This window comes from Hemicordylus capensis, chromosome 1 (assembly GCF_027244095.1).
Source record: "Hemicordylus capensis ecotype Gifberg chromosome 1, rHemCap1.1.pri, whole genome shotgun sequence".
Taxonomy (NCBI): Eukaryota; Metazoa; Chordata; class Lepidosauria; order Squamata; family Cordylidae; genus Hemicordylus; species Hemicordylus capensis.
In genome coordinates this window covers 307,925,607-307,945,206 of record NC_069657.1, presented here as the reverse complement: position 1 = coordinate 307,945,206, position 19,600 = coordinate 307,925,607, and the positions used below count along the sequence as shown (strand labels likewise).

The 19,600-nt window shown below is 47.0% G+C and overlaps 1 protein-coding gene across 10 annotated transcripts in view; it reads left to right on the top strand.

The window, feature by feature from the left end:
* The window catches only part of FILIP1 (filamin A interacting protein 1), a 129,978-nt gene that overhangs the window by 98,066 nt on the left and 12,312 nt on the right, over window positions 1-19,600 (top strand). For all 10 annotated transcript variants that reach the window (XM_053286920.1, XM_053286919.1, XM_053286922.1 and 7 more), the window contains one exon: window positions 5,936-8,741. In XM_053286920.1, coding sequence (XP_053142895.1) covers window positions 5,936-8,741 — 2,806 coding nt within the window. The remainder of the gene's footprint in view (window positions 1-5,935; window positions 8,742-19,600) is intronic.

Below are 19,600 nucleotides of genomic sequence, written 5' to 3'. Positions count from 1 at the left end.
TAATCTTTACAATAACCCTCTAAGGTAGGCCATTAGCATGATTTCCGTATTCAGACTGAAGGCTCAAGCTGAGAGAATGGCCTAAGGCACATTAATGGCTGAGGTAAAGTTTGAATTGGAGATTTCTTGGCCCAGTATATGTATACAGGATATATAAATATATTACTCTTCCATTTATACATTATGAACTTAAAGATTTTAATATGCATACATTTATTCAATGTGGCTAAATAAATTTATTAAGTTATACTGGGCAGCTTTTCATTGGTGCTGCTGATCAAAATGACTGCAATCTGTAAAGTAGCTTTTCCTTAAGTGCAAAGAATGTACCTAATGCTAATTCATTGGGTACTGAATAGTTAACAGATGCGTAATATGGTTGTTGAGAGAAACTTTCAACAGACTTGGGATGCAGGTAGTTTTGAGAGGTAACGCAAAAGGGCTGCACAGTTGAAGAGCTAATATTTTAAAGAAAACTCACCTTGCACATGTGACCTGACCTGGCTAAGGGGGTCTATGCAAGTAAGCAGGGTTTTTAGTGAAGTATGAGGATGGGGCCGTAGCTCAGTGAGAGCCGTCGAGTCGGTGTTGACTCCTGGCGCCCACAGAGCCCTGTGGTTGGCTCTGATAGAATACAGGAGGGGTTTACCATTGCCTCTTCCCACACACTATGAGGTGATGCCTTTCAGCATCTTCCTATATTGCTGCTGCCTGATATAGGAGTTTCCCATAATCTGGGAAACACACCAGCTGGGATTCGAACCGACAGCCTCCTGCTCTCTCTCTCCCCCGCAAGGCCCCCTGAAACTTCCTTTGGGGGACCCACCCCACCAAAACTTTGTTGTTGTTGTTATTGTTTTAAAAACTCTTACCATAGCTGAGGGGTGGCTGTGGGGAGGAGAGGAGCAGTCCTTCTCCCTTCTCTCCCCCCCGCCCCACCCGGCAGTGGCCGGGTGAAAGCAGGAACGATGCAGAGCCCATCCATTCGGGCCACCATCTTGAAGCAACTATGAGGCATGCCTGTGCAGTTTAGAGATGGTTGCAAGCATGGGGAGAAGGGAGAAGGACTGCTCCTCTCCCTCCCCCCTCCGCAGCCATCCCTTGGCCATGGTAAGATTTTTTAACACACACACCCCGGAACTTTGGCGGGGTGAGCGTGGGGTGGCTGAGCTGCTGGAGGCCCCCAGCCATCTGGAGGCTCCCCTGGACCTTGGAGGACCGGACCGGGTCCCCAAGGTCCAGGGATTAGTGCGCCTCTGCAGGCAGATTCCTATATTTCTGTATTTTGCATGTTGTTTAGCACTTGCTGGATCAGGAACTGTGAGCATAAATCAGATGTGCATCCAAATGGACATTCCTCCAACAGTGCATGCTCTGTTCCCACTCTGTGTTGCCTTCACCTGGATAATGCAGTTGGGTGCTTCTCTCCATCCTAGTGCAGCTAGTCATGTGGAAATACCTTCTGTTTAAAACATAATTAGAAGTGGATCTGAGCACTCATGTTTCCCCCTACAAATGAACACATCCATGTAGAGAAAGACAAATAACTGTTGGTGCGGTGATGTGTGAAGATAATGCAAGTCCCATTCAGTGTTCCCTGTAAGGGATTCCCAGATGTTGTTGACTACAATTCGCAGCTGCAGTGGCCTTTGGCTGGGGATTATGGGAGTTGTAATCAGCAACATCTGGGAATCCCTCTTACGGGGAACACTGGTTCCCATCTTCCCAGGTGGAGTATCACTGGGATCTCACTGCCGATTCTAGATTCTCAGTGAGAGTATGCAATTTTTCTTATTTGATAGTTTAGGAGGAAAATGTAGACATTTGTAAAGATATGTGAAGTGACTCTGAGTTGCTTATTAGATTGTAAGCCAGGGGTTATGGTGATTCTTTTACTTATTGTGAAAGGCTTTGTGTGCATTTAAGTGTTCAAGAAACAAGAGATGGTGGTGGTGGTGGTGGTGGTGGTATGCTACTACTACATAATAATACCTTTTGAATGGAAGTAAGAGAGGACGAACTATAGCAACTTTTAGTCAGTTGGGAATGTAACTGAGCATGCTCTTGAAATTTTGTGTGTGTGTGTGTAGCAAGCTGCATCTTAATGAGAATAAATGCTGGATAGCTCCCAAGGGAAGGTGCCTAGCTTTAAGGTTAGTAGATATGAGAGCCACCTTAATATTTTGCCATTTTCCTACATGGAAGGCTCTTCCATGTATGAAAATGTGTACAACTTCTGTTGGTTTGCACCATGGTTTGCACACACTTTTCGTTCATGAAAATGTTTTCCATGTAGTAAAATTCATGGTAACGGGAAGCATCTTCTTTGTTTATATATAATTTGCTAAGGCATACCCATGGCTAATCCCATGTGTGGCAGCTCTTGGGAGAGTTCAGAGAGCTGCCTGATAGGATAGCAACGGGGATGGGCGTGGGGAAGAAAATGGCAATGGCAGCCAGCCAGCCGGCTGGCTGGCAGTGAACCCAGAAATTGATGGCAGCGGCTGCCGGGAAAAAGATGGCAGGGGCAGGGGCAGCCGGCGGGCAGGGAGGAAGCGGCGGTGGGCAGACAGGTAGGAAACGGTGGGGGAGGAGGAAAGAAATGGCGAAGGCGGGTGGCCGGGAGGGAAAACAACAGCGCCGGTGGACGCCAACAGATGGGAGGCGGGAAAAGGTGGGGCAGGCAGGACTAGAGGGTGGGAGAAGGCAGGGGTGGGTGGGTAGGAAACGGCAGCGAGGGCAGGCGGCTGGACAGGGAGAACTAGAGATGCAGATGCTTTGTGCCCAGCTAGCTTTGTATAATTTTTAACAGCAAACCTGTTGAAGTGATGCCTCTAACTATTTGTGCAATAATTTGACACATGCTGCAGATATGTGTCAGTTTTTTGGAATTTAAGTACACTTGAATTGCAACATATAAAAACAGAGGAAGATTGTAAAAACTTCTTATTGCTTTCTGGAAATCTAAAAATATCTCTGGACATGAAAGTATGAACTGCATGTCAACTTTAAATAGCTTGAGAGAGAGAAATTTGCTGCTACTCTAAAAGGCAATAAAATGGCTATTTTAGAAAACTGTATTGAATCTGGTATGCTGTAAGCCATTGAAAGCAGTAAATATTGTCTGAAAAGCACTGATACCTGTTCTTCTTTGGCAAACCTAATCAAAAGATTGCACTGCTTTTGGGTTATTCTTTCTAGATCTGTGGCTCAAAACTTGTTTGTTAACCATCTCTCTTTAAAAAAAAAATTAATTCTGTACAAAGAAAAGATAGTGGCTGCTGTTCTCCACAGTCTGCCCCTCACAGGGGGCAGGTAGACTAGCTGCACTGCAAGCTTGCCTCACAACGTGCAGGAGGGATGCAGTGTTCCCTCTAACAGGGATTCCTAGATGTTGTTGACTACAATTGCCATAATCCCCAGCCAAAGGCCATTGCAGCTGGGAATGCTGGGAGTTGTAGTGAACAACATCTGGGAATCCCTATTAGAGGGAACACTGGAGGGATGGGGATGAGATTTTAGATTCTCTCCCCTCAAAACCCCTGTTCACTTCCAGGACTATATCCCTGAGGGCTGCACAGTCCTCGGGGATGAATTCCTGGCAGCAAATGGGTTTTGCGGGGAGAGGAAAATCATGTCCCCATCCCTCCTGCATGTTGTAGGGCAAGCCTGCAGCAAGAGCTCTGCCCTTGTAAGACTACCAAGAATGTTGCACCACAGATAAAAGTAATACTCAAATAAGGTAATAAAGGTGGCAGTAAATTAAAAAAGGCAAGTCAAGGCATGCATGGTTTTAAAAAATGCTAGACTACAGAGGAAGGTTTAACTGTGTTTAAGATGTTGCACAAACAATACCTGGAACTATGTAATGTGCAGTATAATTCCCATTCAATTCAAACTTAATTGTTTTAAATCAAAGTAAATGAAAATAACTAGAGAAATGTTGATCTACATATTGTTGGCACTGAAATAATGTATGAATGTTCTGTGTGCATTAAAAATTGACACCTACCTTCTTGATTCTTACTGAGGCAGGAGCTCTGATGTGTGTCCAGAGCTCTGCTACCGTTAAGGGTGGCTCCATTTCATTTCAATGGGTGCAGAAGATTCACATTTGGATGGATGTTTATATTTCTGTCTCTGAAGAAATAATTTTGTGGGAACAGTATTCATCCATGTCATTTGAGGTTAACATATTTGTTGCAAATGTTTTTCTATTGCTTTGATTCCCATCCAGACCCCCCCAGGAGGAAAAAAAATCAGTTTTACTTTTTCCCAATTCTTGTGTGGTTGCATTTGTATGACTCAGGTTTGGCCAGTATCTGCAGCAGACTAAGTTCTCAGTGGTTGAATGGACTGTACCACTTCAGATTTCATGAGGGGAAAACCATATTTTTTGAATGCTCCACTATGAGGAAAAGCCACTGCAAAAAGCATTGGAGAACAAGTTACTGCAGAGCTTGCTAATAAGGTGCAGTGAGGTTGCTACATCCCCTGGAACCCCCTCCTTTGTCCAATGGTGGCACACCAGCTGCTCTACTCCTGTTCCCCCATTTCCAGAAGCAAGGATGAAGGGGGAGAGAGTGGTGGGCTAGAGCAGGGATTCTCAACGTTGGGTCTCCAGATGTTATTGGACTTCAACTCCCATAATCCCCAGACCTAGTGGCCTCTGGTTGGGGATTATGAGAACTGAAGTCAAATAACATCTGGGGACCCAACATTGAGAATCCCTGGGCTAGAGCAGTAAGTTTGCTGTCCTTTCCTCTCCTCTCCGACACTTCTGCTCTAGGGATGTGTGGACAGGTTCAATGTCGAACTGGTTCAATATCAAACATATTCAGTTCTGTCCAATATCAAACCAAAACCTGCCCCCCCGCCATTTTTTTGGGGGGGGGGGAAATTCGCGATCTGTTTAAAAAACTGTTTTGTTTTTTAAATTGGATCACGACCCCCCAAAAAACCAAAGAGGAGGATTCAGGGGGGTACAGAACTGAACTAGCCCAGTCCGGTCTGGGTCCAGTTTGGACTTGAACCAAACTGGGCCAGCTGGTTTTGTGCACACCTCTATTCTGCTCCTTTTGCCTCGTGAAAATGCAGGGGGAGGGGTGGCAGCAATGACACCAGCATGCTACAAGTAAGGGAAGGAAGAGCAGTCTGCCCTGGGGGAGAAACTGAGGTGATGAAGGGAAGATGTGGGGGCAGTGCAGGGGTGTAGCTATAACTGAGCGGATGGGTTCAAAGAACCTGGAGGGCACAGCTCCACCCCTCCTTATTTTCTTCATCATCCCCTTCACTCTGGGCAGCCATCAGGGATAGCGGCTAGCCCCTCCCCTAGCTACACCCCTGGGGCAGTCCTTCTGGTGCTGTGGGAGCTTGGGCTGGCCTTGCTGCTGCAAGATTTCCAGTATAAATTTGGACCATTTTGTAAAAGCTCATATTAATTGGTTGGAAAACCTTCTGGTGTTAGAGCACCAAAACCATAAAAGGTTTCTGAGAGTGTTGGTTCTCCTCCTCTCCTGCGCTGCCCCTGAATCTCAGCTGAACTGGAACCTAGTATCTCTCTTTGGTTCATGACTCAGCTATTGGAAATGTGGGGGCTATCTACATTCTATATTGTGTTAACACAATACTGTATTAGTGGCTGAGGAAGGGTATGGTTAAAAGGAGGATTTGCTCTCTTTCCTTTTCTGGTCAAGAGTTGTGCACCAGCACACATGATTCTCAAGGGAAAGATAACTGCCCATATGTACATTTTAAAAGTGCCTTTAATCCACTCTTTTCCTTAAAGCGGTAGCACACGGCAGACTTTAGTAAATGTACTACTTTGGGCATACCTGCATGTACAATTGCTTAAAGACATAAAGAGTATTAGGAGGCAGGAATGAAAGTTTTTTTTAAAAGCAAGTTTATGACGCTGTATTTCTCCCCACTTCAGGTTAAAGAAGCTTCTTGAACAAGAAAAGATCTATCAAGCCCGGAAGGAAAAAGAACATGGGAAAAGGCTCAACAAGCTAAGAGAAGAATTAGTCAAGCTCAAGTCATTTGCACTCATGCTGGTGGATGAGAGACAGATACACATTGAGCAGCTTGAGCAGCAAACCCAGAAAATACAAGATCTAACTCAGAAATTAAGAGAAGAAGAAGAAAAACTTAAAATTTTTAATTCCAAAGCAAAAGAGGATGGGCAGAAGCTGATGAAATTAGAGGCAGAACTTGAACACAAGACATCCTCCTTCTCTCAAGAGCATGAAGATATGACTGCTAAATTGGCTAGTCAAGAGTCACACAACAGACAGCTCAGACTTAAGCTGGTTGGTTTAACCCGTAGGATTGAGGAACTGGAAGAAACCAACAAAAATCTCCAGAAGACTGAAGAAGAGCTTCAGGAGCTGAGAGACAAAATAGCTAAAGGGGAATGTGGGAACTCTAGCTTGATGGCTGAAGTGGAAAATCTCCGCAAGAGGGTGCTTGAAATGGAAGGGAAAGATGAGGAGATCACCAAAACCGAATCTCAGTGTAAAGAGCTTAAAAAGAAACTGCAGGAGGAGGAGCACCATAGTAAGGAACTGAAACTCGAAGTGGAGAAACTACAGAAGAGAATGTCAGAACTGGAGAGGCTGGAAGAGGCTTTCAGCAAAAGCAAATCTGAGTGTATCCAGTTGCATCTGAACCTGGAGAAAGAAAAGAACCTCACCAAAGACTTGATCAATGAGTTAGAAGTAGTGAAGACACGAGTAAAGGATCTTGAGTCTTCAGAAAGTAAGCTGGGAAAGGCTGAGTTGATGTTAAAAGATGACCTTACAAAGCTGAAGTCTTTTACAGTCATGCTGGTTGATGAAAGGAAAAACATGGTGGATAAGATAAAGCAGGAAGAGAGGAGAGTTGAAAGCTTGGATAAGAACTTTAAGGTGGAACAAGGCAAAGTGATGGAAGTGACTGAAAAACTTATAGATGAAAGTAAAAAGTTTTTGAAGCTGAAATCTGAAATGGAAGAAAAGGTATCCAGTTTGATGAAGGAAAGGGATGAGTTAATGGGCAAGTTGAAGAATGAAGAGGAAAAATCCTCTGAGCTGACCTGTACAGTGGATCTATTAAATAAAAGGATAGATGGCATAGAGGAAGTAGAGAGAGAAATAGCCAGAGGTCGGGTTAGGAAAGGACCAGGGCTTCCTGGCCAAGAAGATAACAAGATTAAAGAACTAACCGTTGAAATCGAAAGGCTGAAAAAGCGTCTCAAGCAATTAGAAGTGGTTGAAGGAGACTTGATGAAGACAGAGGATGAATATGATCAGCTGGAGCAAAAATTCAGAACTGAGCAGGACAAAGCTAACTTCCTTTCTCAGCAGCTGGAAGAAATGAAGCTCCAGATTGCTAAAAACAAAGCAATAGAGAAGGGCGAGGTGGTGAGTCAGGAGGCAGAGCTGAGGCAAAGGTTTCGGCTGGAAGAAGCTAAAAGCAGAGACTTAAAAGCCGAAGTTCAGGCACTTAAAGAGAAAATTCATGAGCTGATGAACAAAGAAGACCAGCTTTCTCAGCTCCAAGTGGATTACTCAGTCCTTCAGCAGCGGTTTCTGGAAGAAGAAAATAAAAACAAGACCATGGGGCAGGAGGTGCAGAACTTAACAAAAGAGCTTGAGCTGTCTAAACGCTACAGTCGTGCCCTGAGACCCAGCATGAATGGCAGAAGAATGGTAGATGTACATGTTGCATCCACTGGAGTACAAACTGATGCGGTGAGTAGCGAAACAGCAGAAGAAGAAACACCTGCTGTGTTCATAAGGAAATCCTTCCAGGAAGAGAACCACATCATGAGCAATCTTCGGCAGGTAGGGCTTAAAAAACCTACTGAGAGGTCATCTGTGCTTGACAGATATCCTCCCGCAGCAAATGAGCTAACAATGAGGAAGTCCTGGATTCCATGGATGAAAAAAAGAGAAAATGGTTCTCCAGCAACTCCAGATAAAGGAGCTCGACTGCAGGCCAGTCCAGAACGTCCCAGGGAGGTTGTCCTTTCTCCAAAGCAGGGGCAGCCTCTTCACATTCGGGTAACTCCAGACCATGAGAACAGTACAGCTACTTTGGAGATTACTAGCCCAACAGCTGAAGACTTCTTCTCTAGTACTACTGTCATCCCCACCTTGGGAAATCAAAAACCACGGATTACCATCATCCCCTCTCCTAATGTCATGCCCCACAAAGGAAAAGGTGGTGAGTGCCCAGTGGGCCCAGAGCGAGCTATGTCACCAGTTACGATAACGACTTTCTCCAGAGAGAAATCCTCAGAGACTGCTAAATCTCCATTCATGGAAAGGCCTGTGTCCCCAATTCAGATCATGACAGTGTCTACCTCTGCAGCACCAGCAGAAATTACTGTGTCCCCTGAATCGCAAGACATGACCATGGGGAGGGCTGTGTTTAAAGTGACACCAGAAAAACAAACTGTCCCAACTCCAGTCCGAAAGTACAATGCTAATGCAAACATTATTACAACTGAGGACAACAAAATTCATATCCATCTAGGTTCTCAGTTCAAGCGCTCGCCTAGTGCTGCTCCAGATGGAGTGAGCCCTGTGATAACCGTCAGACCTATGAATGTAGCGGCAGAGAAAGAGGTTATGACTGGTACCGTCCTTCGTTCCCCCAGGAACAATGTATCCTCAAGGTCGGGAGCAAGCAAGGTTACAAGTACTATCACTATAACTCCTGTTACTACGTCATCCACACGAGGAACACAATCCATGGTAAGCAATATAGAATCGTTATGTGTGTGAGTGTGTAACATGATCAGAAAATAGTGTTGAGAATCAATGTTGTCCAGTGAGCAGAGAGTTGGACCTTGGCTTTCAAAGCCCTGGGTTGAAGTCTGGAAGTCTGCTCACAGACTTGCTCTATAACCTTGGGCAAACTGCTGGTGTTGGGCCCCAGAATGCCCCTTGTAAAAGTGTGTGGCTTTCTATATTGGTTCAGATATCGGAGCAGAAAACGCAGACGCCTCTTGTCGAGTCTGTGGGACAAACTTGGTGCATCTCCCATATGCGAGAGCCCAATCCTTTTCAAGTCACTGACTTTGTAAATGATGTATGCCAAATTTTACACACATGTATCTTTCACAAGACAAAAGGCACCTGTATGTTGTACTCTGGATCCACAGCCATGTCCAAAATGTAAAGTTGAAACTGATGCACGCTGCCCAGTTTTATGTAAGTTCTGTTGCATTCAGCGGGGCTTCTGTCAAGTAACTAAAGATAAGATTGTAGTTTGGGGCACAGTCTTGACCACCAGCTCTTCAAGGGTAAAATTGTACCACTTCACACTGTGAATGGAGGATTGCTTCCACATGACTTGCACTCTAGCAGGTTAGAACAGTGGTGTAACCTGGCAGATGATGATGATGATGATGATTCTACAGACCACTCCCCTGACTACTTGTGTGCCTCACAAGATTTCAAGGGGTACAGGAGAAAAGTTTAAAGAACAAATAGAAATCAAGACACTTGGACCTCTATCTCTAATACTGCTTTCTTTTCTGACTACACTGGTGCCTTAAATTGAGGCTTTCTCTATACCTGTGTTTTCTTTTATATTATCAGTAGAATTCTCCCATCTGTGTGATTCAGGCATTCAGTATATGTTTGTAGAATACTAAATTTTGGTACAATATATGTGGTACCAATGCTGACTGCAAGCCCCCTGTGCCACATAGCCAACCATGAGCACAGTGTTTTTTCTATAGAGATAAATGCTATACGTGAGGAGAGATCCTTATTAAGGAATCCCAGCATTCATAATCACAAGGAGGATTTTGTGGTCTGTGGGGAGTGCAAGGGGTGGGGATTTCAGTCAGTGTTGTAATTATGTATACTGTGTGATGTATGCCTGAACAGAGCTAATGTATATTAAATATCTAATATATAGTTGTAGCAAATAGCGGATTTAAGCCCAGCCTTTGTCTCAGATAGATAGATAGATTCTTTATTTCGGTCATTGACCAGCATAATATATTAACAGTAACAGTAGCAACCAATTAGATAGTGATTCCTTTACGAGTTTTACAAACTATGTAGCAAAACTAGGCCATGTTATGAGAAACCGAATCATTAAAATTGGACAGCAGATAATCTAAATAAAACTCGTCAGTATGACCAGGAAACTCCCATTAATAGCAGGGCAATGCAACATATACGGATATCCTTGTAAAATGTACAGTAAAGGATGACGTGGGCAGTAGTTACTATATCCCCTGAGCTGCAAAGGCAGGCTGAATATGGTAACTTTTCAAACTTCCCCTCTAGAACTGCAGTGGGGAGTGCATTTAGGTGAGCGAGAGTCATAGCTCTCCTGAATTTTGCTATTATTAGGCTGTTTAGATATTCTGCAGGCTTTACATTTAAAGACTGATTGCCTAAATTGATCCCTCTTGGCAGCTTTGCTAGTTCTACTTGGAGTTCTATATCCAAGACACACTGTTTAATAACCTGCATGGCTTGATCATACCCCATCCTGATGAGCTCTTCCTGGGGGAGACCGTAAGATTGTAACTTGAATTTGAGCACCGCCTTCCATTTCGAGGCGTAGCTATCAACACGTGTTAGGGAAGCCAAGCCTGCTTGGAAGAAGATCAGCTTCAGCAAAAACCTAAAAGTGCTCAGCCAGAATCTCGTTTCTAGTCTGAAAACTCCTACCTCTCATCTAAGAACGGTGTTGGAGCCTTCGTCTCAGAGCAAGCCCACGTGGGGGAAATAAAAATGCTGATTCATTCTCTCCATGTTTGCTCAACAAAGGCTGTTCCTTTAAATTTCAAGTGGTAGAAAATACACTGCCACCACACTCTAATTACAGAGCTTAACCCCTCCCTGGATTTGGGTGATTGTCCAGGGAGACTCTCATTCTCTTTACCAAATGGAAAAGTTCAGAAAACCTTCTACGTGCAGCCTACACGTGAAGAGCAAACTTGGTAGTGTGAGTTGTTGAGCAATCAACATTGAGGCATGTTTGCACCAGAGTAAAGCCCCTTTTCCTGAGTTAAAAAATCCACTCGGAGACAGGTAAAATAAAAAGAACAAAAAGAGAAAAACTTTATTCAAAATACTACAGACTGCTTCAGTCTGAAACACTCTCAGCTTTGAGTCACAGGTAAAAAGAAATACTCAGTACTTTACAATATTATTTCCAAAGATCTCTCCAGCTGGTGTTTGGAGTGGCACACTTTAAAATCGTGGTTATCCAGCCAGCTGCATAGAACAAAAATGCAAGAAAATACAAAAAGCCCCCTTGGAAGTTTAAAGATACTTTTACAATGCCCTAGTTGGAAAAGGGTATTGGCTCAGTTAGCCTTGATTTGTTATACTACAAATAAAAACACAATAGACCAGTTGTAGGGATGTGCAAAAAGCACAAAATCAAAAGAAACCTAATGCAGGCTACCTGATACACAGTTCCCTGGCTAAACCTTTTCCCAAAGCCAAAGCCCTGGCTTTCCTCCTGAACTCACCAAATCCATGGGAGAGACTTCAGGCTCCTGTAGCGCTCCTAGCTGCTGCCATTGCCAGGCCAAACACCCTGCTGTTCCCCCTGCGTGGCTCCAACTGAGCACAAAAGAATCCCCTTCACTTCCTGCCACAAGGTCCTCCAAGAGCCACCCACCAATCAGCTGAGTGGCTGATTCCTAGAGGTCACTGCCTGACAGACAGGATAGGGTTCACTTCGGGGAGGGGAGGGGAGGGCTGATCACCACAATTATAAAGTGTATATTATAAAGTTGTGTGATATTATTAGTTGACTTCCTATCCCCACTTTACCCCCCAGGAGCTCAGGGCAGTCCCATGCTGTCTTTGCAACAGCTTATGAGGTAGAGTAGGGTAAGAGATGAGCCATTAGATATTATGAAAAAGATGCTGTACACGAATTTAATGTCCTACCTAGAACTGTAGGATTCCCCCACCCCGTGCTTTTATGGTTCTGTATTCATTCTGAGTATCTTTTTAAATTACTTGTGCCCTGCCTTTCTGTTATAAAAATTAGGGATGTGCATGGCCTCCGAACTGGCCCGGTTTGGCACCGGGGGGGGGTTGTACCTTTAAGGGTGGGGGGGTAGTACTTACCCCCCCCCCGCCGCCGCCGCCCCCCGCCGCTCTTGCCCCTCCGGCGCTGTGTTTTTTCGTAAAGTTTCTGGGGCGGCAGCGTTCCTCCCTGCCGCCCCTGCCCCCGTTGTTAGCCTGCCAGAGCCTCAGTGAGTAACACACATGCGCCCGTTCCGGCACGCGTGTGCACATGCTGCTGCCGCGCGCGCTCCGCATACGTCACACATCGACATGTGACGTATGCAGAGCGCGCGCACTGCGGCGGTGGGTGCGCACGCAGGCTGGAACGGGCGCATGCGTGTTACTCACTGAGGCTCTGGCAGGCTAACAACGGGGGCAGGGGTGGCAGGGAGGAACGCTGCCGCCCCAGAAACTTTATGAAAAAACACAGCGCCGGAGGGGGAAGAGCGGCGGGGGGGGTAAGTACTACCCCCCGCCCTTAAAGGTACAACCCCCCTCTGTGCCGAGCCGCTGGACCGGCTTGGATCCAGACCGGTTCGGAGGCCTCCAGCTTGGCTTCCGAACCGGTTCGGGCACACCCCTAATAATAATAATGCCACCGCCAATGGGAGCTCACAAAACCACAATAAAACACGGAAGTTAATAACAATGGGTTAAAACACATCTAAAACAGCAGGAATAACAAGTGACAATGAGGCTATTCACACATGCATGCAAAACCAGGCTAAGGGAGCCCAGCCTGGTTTTGCATGTTTGTGTAAACCAGTGGGATTGGGCCGGTCCTGGTGGCACCACAGTGGCAAACCCACCCGAGAAGCCTCCCTTCAAAACGAGGTTGAGTGAGTATTCTCCTCACCTCATTTTCCTGCTCATCTGTCAGCCGCAGCTGCCAGACTGAGGGGAGCCCGGAGAGGGGAGGGGAGATCTCCATGATGCACCATGCACTCCCATGGTGCATTAGAGTATTTCCGGGAGCTGGGATGACACATCCCAGCCCCCGACCCTCCCCACTGCCTGGGCACACAAGGAATCATCGGGGCGCCCACAGCACAGAAGCAGCAATTGTCTATGGGGAAGGTCAGTCTAACCCACCTTCCTCACAGCCTCCTCTGGAGCCCTTCTCACCAGTTGTGAGAAAGGGCCCAATGACTGCTAATTTGTAGAGGTGGTTTCATACTTGCTAATAATAATTTTTTTCCCCATTTTGAAACGTAACCGGATGACTAACCTTTCAGGTGGTATGAAACCAACTTTGCAGAAACAGAAGAATGTTTGCAGAAAGCAGAGAGATTTGTCTGTGTTCTCTAGAGCAGGAGTTCTCAACATTGGGTCTCCAGATGTTATTGGACTTCAACACCCATAATCCCCTGCCCTAGTGGCCTTTGGCTGGGAATTATGGGAGTTGAAGTCCAATAACATCTAGAGACCCAACGTTGAGAATCCCTGTTCTAGAACAACTGAAAAGCCTCTTTACTAATTCTTATTTGTTTTCCCCATAATTGTATCCACATGTTTTACAGTGAGCCATAGGTAATGCAGGTAAATGACGTAGGCAATTGCTTATACTTGTCCCTCTAAAAATGTGTTAACGCATTTGCAAATTATTGCAAACCATCTATAATGTTTACTAGGTGATGCACTGTGGAGATTCAAAACATAAGGTGTTTTTTCAGCATGTAATATAATTGATAAGCCTGTTAGTATGGATATGCACTTTGTGTAGATCCATCATTCCTTTTTCTCAGAGAATCTGTGGGGAAAGCATAAGGATCACTTGTAGAAAATTCCTAACATCTTAAGTAAAGTGTGCCGTCAAGTCGATTTCGACTCCTGATGCCCACAGAGCCTTGTGGTTTTCTTTGGTAGAATACAGGAGGGGTTTACCATTGCCTCCTCCCTTGCAGTATGAGATTATGCCTTTCAGCACCTTCCTATATCGCTGCTGCCTGATATAGTACCAATGGGGATTTGAACCGGTAGCCTTCTGCTTGTTAGTCAAGCATTTCCCCACTGCACCACTTAATATACACGCAAGCTACAATTCCCATAATTCTTTACCCCATAGAAATGTTAGTAAAAGTAGTATAAAACTGATATCTGTTTGTAATGTGGGTGAACAAAGGCACACAACTGAATTCTTGTTGGATCTGGGGTAATCTTCCTAAACTGAGTTTCTTGAGAATAGTCACACACAGTGGCTACTTGTTCTTAGACTCTGCGAAATGGATGTTGTCCATGATGTCTGTTGCAAGGCAGTGGAAGATGGCAGGCTGGCCCAAGACGTCTGGTGCTTGAAGCAGGGCACCGAATGCTGCTCCTAACTCTCCACCCCCACATATACTCATTCCCTGCTCCTCAACTGGCTGTTTCTGCCACCCTGCCTCTGCTCTCTGATGCTGCATGAGAATTTTGCTGTTCTCAACAATGGCAGCAGCCATGGAGAAGAGGAAAAATGCCCATCTAAGGAGTGGGCCCAAAACAGTGCTATCTACATTGTACTGGCTAGGGTGGTCATGCTGGCCACATGGGAGGTGAGCAAGCAGTGGGGAGTTCCTCCAAATCTGTCACTCTCCCAAATGTGCCACCTGAAACAATTTGTTTCATCCTGCTCCATAGTAGGGCTAGCCCTGGGATGAATGAAACATCGTAAGCTGCTGCTGTCCATCTGCCGGGAGGCAAAGTTAATGTGCAGACCAAAAAGAACAAAAGGTGTCATTGTGCCACACAAGCCCTGGTCTCCATTAACAGCAGATCACGTAGCAAAACTGTTCCTGAACTGTACTACTCAGACTGCAGGCTGGAGTTTGCATGTTGGAATACTTTTATAAGGAGAAAAAAATCCATTCTTGCATTTCCCCAACTTCTGGTTCTCCATGTGCAGGCAATGTTTTGTTTTATGTAGAGGAGTATTCAGTTATATTCTTCCTCTCTCCCACCCCGGCCACATTCAGAGGCAGTAAAGCCCAGGAGCAGTTCTACCACATGATCTGCTATTGAGACTGGGCCTGCGAGCCAGTCACTCTCTGGGCGGCCTTTACTTTGAAGTTTGTTAACTCTAAGGAGCTGGAACTTGAAGCGAATCATTAACATGCCACTGAAACTTAAGAAATGCCTGAGATTCCAGCAGCTTCACTTAATTGCTATATGTTTACTTGCACTATGGAAAGATTTCAGGAAGTACAGGATGTTGCTTAGGCTGACTGCACATTATGCTGACTTTTTTCTCAGTGGTGATCAAGAGCACTTGCCTCTTAGCAATGCGGAGCTTCTTGAAGCCTGACATCAAGAAGCAAATAGACCAACCATCATTAAATGCTTCTTTCCGCTGTTGAAACATCTCTCGCTGCTCGCCAGTGTTCCGATTTCCCAGTTGTTGTGGTTCTTCCTTATCCTTCCCCTCCGCCCACATCATGGGGGTGATATGTGATTTCTTATCACGTATCACATTATTCTATCGGCACATCTTCTTAAAAACTGCAAAAACTAGTTCTGATGGCACTCCTACGTTAACTATTTCCTTTCTGCCCCATTCATCTAGATCTTGTGTTTCACAGACTCATAGAGCAGATACGCATGTTTGAATGAGTGATCACAGGCCAAATGCCACATGCCAGACTGTCTCTCTCTCCAAACACGGGCTGACATCCATACTAATGTTGCACCAGTGCCATGAACAAAAAGGCACACGTGCAAGAAGCTCACGTAGCTCAAAGTTGCTCAGTCTCTGCACTCTCGGTCCACTTGCACACACAGATGGCAGTAGCTTTATGCCATTCCCGGCAACAGATGGAACGAGGAAGAGGTTTCATAGCAGGAGCCATGCCACAGGCTGTGCAGGCGTGCCCTGTTGCACCAACAGGGCACGGGAAGAAGGAAGAAGGGAACAGCTTGGGTGGGGCACTGACTGCTTTGCTGTCTTTTGCTTCTGCCCCACCTCTCCTCCAGGTGTGTAACATCTCCTGGGCTGTTGCTGTGCTGGGGCTTCTGCCACTATATAGGGCAGGCTGGCCCAAGGGCTCTCATCCTTGTGGCTCTCAGCCGTGGAGCGAGCTGCCCAGGGACCTGAAGATCTCTCCCCTTCTGCGCTGAGGATCCTTCTCTCTGCAATTAAGAAGCTAGCAGGAGACGTACAAGTCTGGTTTTGGTTTTTATTAAGCCAAGAAGCTGTGGTGGGTTAGTCTGGGGAGATGTGTCTGGGAGAGAGAAAAAGTGGGTCTGGAGTGGGGGCGGCAATATCACAGGTAGCGGGCAGAGGGAGGTATGGCGGTGGGAGTTGGGCAGGCCGTTACAGGGGGAAACAGTCCAGGCAATCGAGGCCTGTTCCTTTTTCCGGCCCTTCTCCCAACCCTCTGACCCCAGGGAGCTCTGAGACCACTCCTTTGAGGATTAGGGTGCTGCTGTTGAATGCCAGGTCAGTTAATGCAAAAACCTCTCTCATCCACGATCTGATTGTGGATGAGCGTGCTGACCTGGTATGTGTGACGGAGACCTGGTTGGATGTGCTGGGCAGGGTTGGTCTCTCTCAGCTTTGTCCTCCAGGTTTCCAGATCATGCAGCAGCCCCGCCTCGAGGGTCGGGGAGGAGGCGTTGCAGTCATCTTTTGAGAGACCCTCCCCATTTCCAGGTGCCCCGTCAGGCAATCTCAGAATTTCGAGTGTTTGTCCTTGAGGGTGGGCCTCCGGGATAGGCTGGGGATTCTGCTGGTGTACTGAACACCCCGCTGCACTTCAGTCTCCCTACCTGAGCTGGCGGGGGTGGTCTCGGAGGTGGCCTTGGGTTCCCCCAGGCTTATTGTTTTGGGGCATTTCAATGTCCACGCTGAGGCCCCCCCCTAGTGGGTGCGGCTCAGGATTTCATGGCAACCATGGGCCTGTCTCAATTGGTATCGGGCCCTACCCACGTGGCGGGACACACTCTGGATCTGGTTTTTGCAGACCGGGAAATAAATGATCTGGAGGTGGGGGAATTTGAGATCACTCCCTTGTCATGGACAGATCATCACCTGGTAGGGTTTAGTTTGACTGCTCCGTCTGCCCTCTGCAGGGGTGGTGGACCGATCAAGATGGTCCGCCCCCGGAGGCTTATGGATCCGCTTGGATTCCAGACGACCCTCGGGGAGTTTCCAGTGTCCAGCCTTGGTTGATCTCTGGAATGGGTGATGGCCCGGGCTGTTGACATGGTTGCTCCTAAACGCCCTCTCCGGCTTGGTGGAGCCCGTTCTGCTCCTTGGTTTTCCTCGGAGCTTAGGGCAATGAAGCAACTCGGGCGACGGCTGGAGCGACGCTGGAGGAAGAATCATCACGAATCTGACTGAACACGGGCTAGAGCCCATTTTAGGGACTACTCCGTGGTGGTGGGGGCGGCGAAGAAATGCTTTTTCTCTGCCTCCATTGCATCTGCTCAGTGCAGACAAACAGAGATGTTTTGTGTGGTAAAAACCTTGCTCCACACATCCCCCCAGACAATGGGGGAGGAGTCATCTACAGCTCTTTGTGATCGGTTTGCCTGTCACTTTGCAGATAAAGTCGCTCGCATCCGTGCTGACCTGGACTCCAGAGTTTTGGCAGTTCCGGCAGACGTGCCTTTGGTACCATCTGGTCCCGTTGTGTTGGATTCTTTTCGGTTGGTGCGGCCTGAGGATGTGGACAAGATCCTGGGCAGTGTGCGGGCGACTTCGTGCGCTCTTGACCCTTGCCCTTCATGGCTAATAAAAGCTGCCAGGGAGGGGACAGGCAGATGGCTGGAGGTGATCGTTAATGCTTCATTAAGGGAGGGCAGGATGCCATCGTGCCTTAAGGAGGCGGTGGTAAGACCACTATTAAAAAAGCCCTCCCTTGATCTCTCCAACCTGGATAACTATAGACCTGTGTCTAACCTTCCCTTTTTGGGCAAGGTGATAGAGCGTGTGGTGGCGTCCCAGCTGCAGAGGGTCTTGGATGATACGGATTATCTGGACCCTTTTCAATCTGGCTTCCGCCCGGAGTATGGGACTGAGACTGCCTTGGTCGCTCTAGTGGATGACCTACGCTGGGAACTAGACAGGGGGAGTGCGTCCCTGTTGGTTCTGCTGGACCTCTCGGCGGCGTTCGATACCATCGACCATGGTATCCTTCTGGGTCGCCTCTCGAGTATGGGAATCGGAGGCACTGCGTTGCAGTGGTTCCGGTCCTTTCTTGGGGGGAGGGTCCAGAAGGTGGTGCTGGGGGACTACTGCTCGGCCCCGTGGCCGTTGGCCTGTGGGGTCCCGCAGGGGTCGGTCTTGTCCCCCATGCTGTTTAACATCTACATGAAGCCGCTGGGAGAGGTCATCCAGGGACTTGGACTGAGTTGTCAGCAATATGCGGATGACACTCAGCTCTATCTCTCCTTGTCATCTGATCCTAGGGAGGTGGTGGATGTCCTGAATCGGGGGCTGGAAGCCGTGATGGGCTGGATGTGGGCTAATAAACTGAAATTGAATCCGGATAAGACGGAGGTACTGTTGGTCAGTAGGAGAGCCAATCGGGATGAGGAGATTTTACCGGTTCTGGATGGGGTTGCACTCCTCTTGAAGGAGCAAGTACGCAGCTTGGGGGTACTACTGGACCCGGCTCTGCTTTTGGAGGCTCAAGTAGAGGCAGTGGCCAGGGGTGCCTTTGCATGGCTTTGGCTAGTGCACCAGCTGCGTCCCTTTCTCGAGAAGGCAGATCTGGCCACGGTTACCCACGCCTTAGTCATGTCACGGCTGGATTACTGTAACGCGCTCTACGTGGGGCTGCCCTTGAAGAATATCCAGAAACTGCAGCTAGTGCAAAACGTGGCAGCGAGGGTTTTATCCGGAGCTGCCCGTTGGGAACATATCACCCCCATTTTGAAAGAGCTGCACTGGCTGCCGGTTCGTTTCCGGGTCCAATTCAAGGTGCTGGTTTTGACCTTTAAAGCCCTTATCGGTTTGGGCCCGGGGTATTTGAGGGACCGCCTGCTCCCAATGGTTGCTGCCCGCTTGACGAGGACATCTGAGGGGGCCCTGCTCCAGGTGCCGACAATGAGGGAGGCCCGGCTGTCGTGCACTCAGGACAGGGCCTTCTCTGTTGCTGCTCCTAGACTCTGGAATGCTCTCCCAGTGGCCATTCGTTCCTCAGACTCCATCACGGCTTTTAGAAAGCTTTTAAAGACTTGGCTTTTTACCCAGGCTTTTACATAATCGTTTTTACTGCTGCTTCTGTGTGTTTTTATCTGTTATCTTGTTTTTTTATGCTTGTTTATATGTTTTGAGCTTGATGTTTTTATTGCTTTTGCTTTTATTGTATGTTTTAATTTTTGTAAACCGCCTTGGGGTTTTCTTTTAACGAAAGGCAGTATAGAAATGTAAAAATAAATAAAAAATAAAAACACAACACAAGTCTGGAACTCAAGCTCCCAACTTAGCAAAACTAGCTAGCACACCATCCTTGCACTATTGCAGCATTAGACTGGATGTCATCTAGTGCTTTTTAAATTGTCACACATTCCGCTGCTCATCAAGTTATGTAAGTGTGTGTGATGAATTTGGAAGGCATTAAAGACCTTAAGTGGCACAG